Below are 10,098 nucleotides of genomic sequence, written 5' to 3'. Positions count from 1 at the left end.
AAAACAGTTTAATACCTCTGCTTTATGGGAGATTACAGGGAAGATGGTACCTAATTTTTAAAATAGACTGATAGAGACACTAAAGAAAATTTGATTTAATTTTTGGCTCCTTATCTACATCATAGTTTTCACTATTTTCTCACTAGATGGCAGCATACAGCAGCACAGAGCTCTGAGCAGCAGCTCCAGGGATTTCGATTTTGTTTTAAAGGCTACAGTGTGTCAGGATCTTTCAGGCCTAAAAGTCTCCTACAATTTATTAATGAATAAAAGTTTGCAAATCAAGTCAATCATGATCTTTCTTTAAAGGGCAGTAGATGCTGAATATTTATGCTGAGGTTATAAGAGGAACATAAACTGCTACGTGCAGTGGAAAAAGTACCACTGACCAAAGGCTGCTAAAGTTTTCCACTTACCCACGGAGCTTTTCAGCGTTCCTCTGCAGTATAAATAGCAGCGTTCTCTTTATTGTAACTTTTAACAAACAGATCTGGTGCAGCGCTGAGTAATCGAGGCTGCTGAGGTCAGCATGCACAGCAGGTGAAGTTTACTCTGAAAATCACAGAGCCCTGGAGGATCTGGCAGCTGGCGTTGCAGTGAGGTCACAGAAATGAAAACCGCAACAGTTTTGAGCCATAACACGAGTAATATATATCATGTAGCTTTAGGAGAGTGCAGCTGTAATCATGTGCTGGCTGGACTCAACTGTGGCTAACTATACACAGAGAGGGCAAAGAACCTGCAACATGAAACGTCACATTTACTTCAGTCTCTTTCCTTTTAGATCTTCACATGAGATCACTGTCACGCCTGTCATTATTGCATTGTGTTGCCCCCTCTAAACGGCAGAGGGTAAAGGTCAGACAGGCCCCTTTTCAGCTCGAACTGGTACGACTATCATAAAGAGTGAAGATCAGGACATGTTTATGACCAAACACAGGAGGGGAGGAATTGTGTCTCCCTGCTGAAAGGAGGGAAAGAATGGTGTGCTGTTTAATGAACCTACACTTCATGTGAGAGAGCAGACCTTCAGTAAATGCTCACCTACACAGACAAAAGGTGCTGCAGCTTTCTGTTTGCACAATAAAGGGGGGAGGAAACTATAGAAGCAGGAGAGCAAGTACTCAAGAGCTAAGAAAAAAAATCCTCTGAATGGGACCGACCCCCGTCTCCCTCCTCAGAGGTCAAAATTATTCTCAGCTGCTCGTGACTGGAGGGATTTATATTAACCCTAAATTGCTCCAGTTCCTGCTTGGCACTGTTGCCTGCACAGAGTGGACTCGTAAAATACCAAGGGTGCCCTGAAACAAAAAACTCTGACACATCATTTTCCAGCCCTTCCCCCAAATCCCAACAGTTTCCGTTTGTTGTGATTAAGAGCAGGTGGGGTTTCTCCGTCCCGGTGAAATGCATGCACTGTTTTCTCTGAACTATAGAGTGATTAGTGCCAGTCTGCATGCCCTTATGTGAGTGTCATAGTGTTAACACCATCTCTCACTAACTGACGGTCAGTTGCACACTTTTCTGCAGCATCTTTGTGCAGCTGCAGAGTCTTGCAGCTCAGCCATGGGGCCTGAGAGGTGTAGTCACCCCAGCCACAGATATACATCTTTGGGGCCCCCAGGTTTTGGTTACAGTGCCAGGTGTTTAGTTTGGAGCCGGACCGCAGCTCTGTGGTTTGCTGGCTGCTTGCACTGTAAACCTACATGTCCCACAGGGATGAGCTCAGGGACGTTACAGTAACCTCAGCTATTCTCCTGCCACTGTCTGCCTGCCTGGGCACTGATGGCTTTGACAGAGGGGTTGCAGACCACAGCTCCTGAAGGCAAAACCATCTCAGTTCGACACTCTTAATGTTGAAGCATTCAAATACAGTGATGAAACTTACTTTGGGGCTTTTAAATATAACTTTTCAAATGCATCAGAGCCCAAACTTGGTCTTAATTTGATTCATATGCAGTTATTTACCAAAACACTCTCATCTCAAACACAGCTCTCATGATTTCAGGAGCCTCGGAGAAGCAGCTACCCATAATTCATTCAGAACAAAAACAATGCGTAATGTGCCGTCGCCTTGAGCGCGCATTGTCCTCTGACTGAGAGAGGTAGAAACGGGGCAGGGTAAAAGAGACCCAGCAGCAGGCAGGCTGTGCTTTTAAAAGACCCGAGGAGACTATAAAAGTGGTTTCATGCCCGCTGCAGAGAAGACTCGGCTCGATGTGCGCGCAGAGGTAGGCAGAGCAGAAAGACAAACAGCACTGAAGGTTTATTTTCACGTGTGGGCTCTCTGTCAGAGGTAGAGCAGCGGGAGTTTATGGGGCGGCATTTTTCTGTAGTTTTCTCAGGGTTTTAATGCAGGTTATTTTACAAAGAAACGACCATCAGTCTACTTCACAGAATAGGATGTGCGTCTTAACCAGCCGTCCCGGTGCCGTTTGACACATTTCCCACCACACCGAGCTGGATTCAATCACCGGTCTGTTTTCTAACCGGGGGAAGTCGGGCTCATTCAAACTTTTCTGGCCGTACTTTTGATGCCACGGAAATGGGACGGCGCCAACAGGAGAGCGTGTCCGCGCTGTGCAGAAAAAGTTTGCTTTGGACGGTGCTGATCCTCTGGCTGAGCACGCTGGTGGACGGGACCTGGAAGACGGGACTTTACAAGACCTACTCAACCGGGACGGCAACGTCCCACACCTCAGTCTATCAGAAGAGGTAAGCGACAATTCATTCTTAAAATAATGTTAGAAAAACTGCACTGTATCCATAATATGTCCTGTTGTGAGCAAATATAACCTAGTTTCTCTATTTTTAGACCTTCAGTCACTTATTGTGTTTTAATGTCAATGCATGACTCTGCAGAGCTACTCCCATCTCCATCCATCTCCCAGGTCCCATTGTCTTCCCGACAGTTTGTTTCCTTTTTCCTGTGCTGGCAGCCCACATTGCTCCACCGACTCCCATCCTCATTGTTGTGCCCTAGCTCACCCACGTTCCCTCAGATCGGCTCCTCTTGTGAGCACCTCCGCTGTCTCTGGGCTATCTTGTGTGCTCCTTCTTACCTGCAGACGGAGCAACAGCATATGCTCCTTCTCTGCAAGTCAGGGGCTCTTCAAAACACAACCTTTGGTCTTTCGGTCCACATTAAACCTGCTCCTACAGATGCATCCTGAATAAGTGTTAAAGATTTTTATGTGGGTTATAAAATGCACAAGATTGATAGCAGAAGAAAAGGTCAGGGAGAGAGTCTTATTCAATGATTCAATGATTTCAGGCTGTTTCTCCAGACTAAACACACTCAAGAGCGTTAACCAGCTCTGCTTCCCTCCTCCACAGAGCCAGTGTTTAGCTCGGAGACCAGCCAGCGCTAAGTGATGAGAGGACATTTCCCATCTTACAAATATTTGTGCTATCAGGTTGAAACTGTGTGTGTGTATGTGGGGCCTTTCTCTTCTGGGTGTGTCCAGGTGGTCCTGCTCTGCTGGCTCACCTCTCTGCTCAGACCCCCTGTCACTCATGGCCAGAGGTTTGCGGAAGTGTTTACTAAACACAAGCAGCTGGGACTCCATCACATCTGTGGGAAAGGTAGAAGAGTTTACAGCCTGTGTGCGTCTGTTTGTAAGTGGCAGGTTAGACAGAGATGAAGCTGCTGGTGGCGTGAGAGGTCAGCGGGTTTGAGGAGCTGCATGTCTCAGTCCACCTGCTGTCTGGCCTGTGAGCAGGAGTTTATGGTGTGTCAACAAGGCCGAACAGTGGCAGTGGGGTTTCAGAGAGAAGAATGCTCCCTCATGGGAATTAACAACTTGACATTCAGTGTCAGAAACTTGTCGTTGAGCTTCAGGAACTTAAAAGGAAGTCCATTTTTAGACTGGTGAAAGAATTCAGTCGCAGGAACACCTTCCCGCTCTGGCTCTCTTCACACAGTGATTACCCAAATCAAAGGGGATTAACAACTCCTGAGTAATTTCTCGACTGCGTCGGTGGCTCTGTGGAGGAGCTGATAAAGTGTTCGCTCACCCCTGTCCTTCTTAACCACTCTATGAGCTTGGTACACTCAGGGGTTACAGAGGTAGCTGCTTCTTTATTTCTTGTCTCGCCCGCTTCTTTATCCCCCCTCGGAGGACTTGTCATGGTCTGACAGGCCGTCTGAACCCTGTGGCCGCCCTCATTCCTCACCCATCCTAACCGCGTTTTCTTTAAGCATGGGAATGAATACGGCAGAGATTCCAGCAGGCTGAGCCCCGTGTGGCTTACAGCAGAATGGATTTAGATTTGAACATTCAAAGGACTTCAAATAATGTACGTGCTCAAGGACATTATTCACAGATATTAGGAAAAAGTCCCTGATAGCACAGCTCAATAAACAATTATCTGGTGGCTCTTACATTTATAAGGGTGATTCTCAGGGAAGGAGGCCATAAACCAGTGTAGAGCTGCAGCTTTTTGTCACCAATAAACCAGAAATAAACCTCTAAATGTTCTAATCAAGAGATAAATCAATCCTGAAAATATTCAGAAATTGCTGCCTTAAATTTGTTCAGGAAAATAAAACCTAAATAATCTGATTCTAGCTTCTCAAATGTAAATATTAATGTCCGTTTGGATAGCAGAAAGTTAGTTAGTTCCAGCGTAATTGATTTACCCCCCTGAAAAGTCCCCGCTCAGGGGGTTGCACTTTCCAAAGTTCCAGGAACTTTCAGGGCGGGGCCTGCTGTGCTGATCTTTTCTGATTGGTCGAGTACTCGCAGCGTCTTATTTCACCCGCCATGTTTAAAAGACTTCAGCTGCAAGCTCACTGATATCATCGTGCTTCGTGATTGTTTATCACTTGCAATGCAATACAGCATGATCAAAAAAATCACAAGTCGAATCTCCTCCGTGCCAACAGGCTAACTGTAGTGTCGCACAAATGATGATACCGGCCCGTTCATCGTGTTTGATGGTGTCATCTTTGTTGTATCGCCTTCATCTTCTTCTTACCGCCACCTTCTGGACTGGCGCTGTAGTGCAGTTACTTTTATTGCTATTCATACGTCATTGGCCTGAATTGCATAATCTTCCCGGGACTTCAGGCCGCTGTGGAAACGCAGACAACAATGGGCCACAGGAACCATTTAGTTCCTTGAAGAGAAGTTCCTGGCACTAAAAGTTCCTGATATTTGGTGAAAAAGCAACTTTAGCTTCTTTCCTAGTTAAAAACTTTACACTGCTCATGATAAGTCCACAAAGTCAGTGTTCATTATCAGCTGAGCAGCTCAGCTCTACATGATGGATCATTCATGACTTATAATCAGGCTTTATGGAGCCATAGGTGTGATATGAGTGAACACACCACTTAAGTGGAAATCCCTTTTTACTTCAACCTTCAAACACTCCAACATGCTCACACCGTCACACACTTTTAAAGCTCACAGGTGTCCACGCCTGAGAGCTCAGAGCAGACAGAGACAAATGAGAGTTTTGCTTGCTTCCTCTGAAGCTGCTGTGAGGAGTCACTTAGCCGTGACCTTCAAGGACCTTCTCCTTTTGATGATCTTCACTGTCCTCTGCAGAGCGAAAAACACACGGCAGCTTTGAACCTGGGACATGAAAGCCTTCGAAAACCTCCCAAAAATCTCTATTAACTTATCATTTAATGATTCTTTAGACACAATATGATCATATCTTCTTTACAGTTTTACACTCTTCTCTTTTAGGCCTCCTGGTTCTGCCTTTTTTCCCCCAGAAGCTGCAGGTTACGACTCCAGGAATGTCCCATCGCTCTCTCTCCATTAATGTCACCGTAACTGCTCCCTCTTTTTTCTCTCTTTGTCATGTGATGTCGCACCACATTTATCTTATACCTCTTCTACACCCTTTGGGACCAGCACTGCTTTATAATTGTCTCCGTTGTGTGACTCCCTCCCTTATGATTAAATAACCGTTGTCTCCTCTCCTCTCCTCTCCTCTCCTCTCCTCTCCTCTCCTCTCCTCTCCTCTCCTCTCCTCTGGCTTTTTGCCACCTCTGTCTTTTGTACTTTGTTCTGTCCAAGTATTTTTCCCACGGACAGAAATCTAGAGAAAATCCTTCACATTTCTGTCCATGCTCCATTTCGAACATATCTCCGAGTGTCCGTCCCTCCATCCCCCACAATCCATTAATGGATGGGCGGACAGACGGGGAGTAACTGAGACGTTTCTCATCAGATTCTTGCCCTCCTTTACCCTCTTCCAGTTCACACAACTTAACCCCAAACTTCTTCTTCTTTCTCACAGTCTGCTGCAGAAAGCACTTACTGTTTTTACTGGTCATGAAAGATGCAGGCTGCAGAGCTTAATAAGGGCACACACGGTAACAAGAATACAGAATATCAGCTTCTCTGACAGGCTCATGTGCTATCTGTGAGCGTTTGGTTTCCCGTCTCTGTTTTACTGTCTTGGCGTCAGCAGCATCGAGGAACAGATGGGTCAAAGCTGCGATACTTCTGTGAATTTCTTTCTTAACTGTTCACTCTTGCTGTGTGCGACTGCAAGCGATGGTTGATGATTTATTTAGCTTGGGCCCGGCGCTCAGACTGTGCCATGTGTGCTCAGAGACCTGATACTCTCTGAGGGCCTGCCCGGTGCTTTTGCCAGTGAAGCAGCGTGGTGCTGCTGCTGGGTTTCACACTTCATAACACCAGGGCGCCTCCAGTTGGAGGAAGGTGTTGACTATGAAGCATTCGAGAGTGAAGGACTGAGAGCACCTGTGGCCATTTATGATTAGAAGCAGACAAAACTCAATGGACCATTGTGTCGCTGTGTCAGCAATCAAAGGAGGAACGTTATTCGCTTCAGGGCTTTTAAGTAGGACGGGTTTTTGAATCGCATCCCGGAGGAGATAATGATATTACTTGTACCCGCTTAATGAAATCATCTTCAGGTGTCAGAGAGGAGTGTATCCTCATACCTGATCCTCTCTGTGCAAGAGACAATATTGATCTTGCTGCCTCGTTTTAGGATGAATCGTGTGAATCAGTTTTAGTACGTTCTAAAGGTTACAAAGGGATTAGATTCAAGGAAAACTCCTTTTGTTATTTCATGCACTGAAGCAGCCGCGGTTGGCATTTCCTCTTTGGTAATTGCATAAGTGCAATGCAAAGACACCATAAAACCCACCCCCACTTCCCTCCTCGTACCCCCTGGTGAACATCTTAGCTGTTCCCAGGTGAAACCTCCTCCCAGCCTGGGAAACTCAGATGTTTATCTGTTGGGTCTGGAGGATAAGTGGTGGGGAGGAGTTAGGGTGAGTACCCCCCCCTCCCCTCTCCTACAGTGTTACCTGACCACAGCTCCTTCAATGTCTGAAACTTTCCACCGATAATAAGAGACATTTTTATTCTGGACAAGGGAAAGCAATCATAGGTAATCATATAGATTGGTGTTCGTTTTCATCGCCTCGTGACTGATGGATAGAGGAAGATCCATTAAGAGTGGGCCTGTTTAAATTACATATGTGTGTGTGGTGATGATTTCCCCTCTCTTAATATTCCCTGGAATACATTCCATCAGACTTGGACGTTTCACTCCTGTAACCTTATCTGGTTATTATTCCAAATAAAGCAAAGATTACAGAAACACTCTTCAGGCTAAAATGATAACTACATTAACGGACAACAACAAAAAAGAGAAATCAACATCAATAGTTTCAAAAATAAATCATATAAAATAATATAAATATATCTCTGAAGCAGTCGAGGTGTTTGCTCGCTCGGGTCTGTGTGTGCGGTCGCCACAACATGTGTGGATTGTTAAAGGGAGCTGGTTCAGGGCTGCTTCGCATCCTCCGCCTTTGGCAGTTTCCTTTAGTGTAAACGCTCTTACACACACACACACACAAACATATGGTCTCGCATATTGACAAACAGACTCTGGTGGGAAACGCCCCCCACTCCTGTGAACACATTGGCACCAGAACACACAAAGTGTAGTTCTTTGCTACCAGCCACACGGCCCTCTTTGTTGCTACATAGACGCTCCGTCTCTATACATCTATAGATTGTGTAAACACAGAGTATAGTGATGGTTGTAGTTGTTTCTCCTGCAGCTGTAGCCATGTGAAGGTAGTCAGGGTATTTGTGCGCTGCATTGTTAATGAAATAATGGTAACATATGGTAGCTGAGTGTGTTACGCACGTCTTTTCATTTGGTAAGCAGACAGAAGAAACTGGCCTCTGGGGCTGAAACATTCCCTCATTGCCTTTGTGCTGTAAGGAACATTGATCTACTCCTGTTAGAAAGATGCCCTGAGGATTAAACCGAGCCAATCATCTCTCAGCTTTTACATCATTTGGTGGCATAGTGCTAAAAAACTGCTCTCTTATACTGATTGAAATCATTGAAATAAGCCTGGGAAAAGCCGAAGAAATAACATGATTGTAAGCGAGTACACTTGACTCTCCCTGCTCCAAGTGATCATATCCTCACAATCAGATCTTAACCTCTGACCTTCACATAATCTTTTCCCATTAAGGAGGTCAGTTTCCCAACAGCCTCAGTGAGTCCTGATAATGTCGGAGTCCTTCTGGAGAGGGAGTGGACTCCTGACCCAGCGTTAACCCGTGATGAGAAACTCTAATCTCCACATGGGACCTCGTCTTCCTCTTTCTTCCCTTCTGAGGGACTTCACCTCCTCTGAGAGACCAATGCAAACGGATGTGTATTGATAGAGAGACCACAGTGTAAATACAACCCACAATGCACTCCTGCAAATCTCGCGGCTGATTAAAACCGTGTAAACACCATAAAGAAGTTTCAAAACAAAAGGGTGGGGGGAAGGGAGGAGAGAATGTAAACCCTGCGAGAAGACAACAGAGCATTGAATGTGACTGCACGGCTCGTTTCCTTTTATGTGTGTGCTGTAGTGTGTGGGCACAAGGTATTTTAAATATATAAACTGTTTGAAATATTTACTTTGAAAATGTGATTTTTTTGGGCTCTATTCTGAATTAATTCCTTCCTTCACTCTGTGTCTCCTTCAGGAACTGGTGTCCTCATACGGTCACTAAGACCGTGACCTGCCAGGTGCAGAACGGGACGGTGCTCCAGCGGGTCTACCAGACGTGCCGCTGGCCACAGGGATGCACAGGGGGCAGGTGAGACAGCAGAGAGAGGTCACTGATACGGTTACAGCAGTAAGAACCCACATTTATCATGTGTCTTGCACTATAAGCCAATATCAGGCCAAACAATGACAAAGAAGTCTTTTGAGTTTCACATTTCCTGGAGAGCATGAAAAATATGTTGATGACTCATCCTGAACTTCAAGACCAATGGCATTCTCTTCAAATGATTATGTCCCTCCTCCACGACACACAGGACTTTTGGGCCAGCTAGCAGTTCTGTGTTGTCGCTGTGTTTGGGTTTGAGTTTCCTCACTTTTAGCTCTGTTAATAACTGTTATCATCATCAAAATCCAGAACAAGTCCGTCCCAAGATTCCTGCTTTCAAAGGAAACACATCAACATGCAGAATCAGAGCACTGTGCTTGTTCTTTAATGGGAACTTCTTTCAAAATTACAGTTTTTGTTGTATTTTATTGTGTTCAAACCAACAATACTGGAGTTATGTTATCGTTCTCATAATCCTCATCAAGAATGTAAATGTAACTGTAGCTGTCAGTGAATACGTGGAGTGTGAATAAACTACACTACTACAGCACGCATCATAGAAAACCCATGTCCTTCAAAATAAAAGCGCAGCATAGACTTTATGCCACAACTTTTTTTTTTTTTCAAGCACACATCTGCGACCCACTGAAAACAGCTCCGCGACCCACTTTTGGGTCCCAACAGTTGAGAACCACGGTTTTAGACCATACTGATGGGGATTATTTGTTAAATGAGAGAAAGCAGGAAATTCTGATACATGCACTGATCTGTCAACTAATGCCTGCAAAGTCACCGTTACTGGCAGTTATGAACAGTAATGCAAACCATAAAGTAAATCTATAAAGGAGTTTATATGTCTCTTAGCATAGCACCAAAAGTAGCTCATTTTGACACCTGTCTTTATGTGACTCTGTGGATAGCTCTCGGACCTAAGTTGAACACTGTATAACATATATTATAAATAAACTGA

The 10,098-nt window shown here is 45.0% G+C and overlaps 1 protein-coding gene across 1 annotated transcript in view; it reads left to right on the top strand.

Annotated features, from left to right (window-relative positions):
* The first annotated feature begins 2,324 nt into the window (after nt 1–2,324).
* The window catches only part of emid1 (EMI domain containing 1), a 54,785-nt gene continuing 47,011 nt past the window's right edge, over nt 2,325–10,098 (top strand). Inside the window, exons 1-2 of the mRNA XM_069683850.1 lie at nt 2,325–2,715; nt 9,000–9,113. Coding sequence (XP_069539951.1) covers nt 2,546–2,715; nt 9,000–9,113 — 284 coding nt within the window. The 5' untranslated portion in view covers nt 2,325–2,545. The remainder of the gene's footprint in view (nt 2,716–8,999; nt 9,114–10,098) is intronic.

The sequence above is a fragment of the Semicossyphus pulcher genome, unplaced genomic scaffold, assembly GCF_022749685.1.
Source record: "Semicossyphus pulcher isolate SPU_LCO1_2020_fin unplaced genomic scaffold, fSemPul1.0.p SCAF_6, whole genome shotgun sequence".
Lineage (NCBI taxonomy): Eukaryota > Metazoa > Chordata > Actinopteri > Labriformes > Labridae > Semicossyphus > Semicossyphus pulcher.
This window is presented reverse-complemented; position numbering and strand designations above follow the sequence as displayed.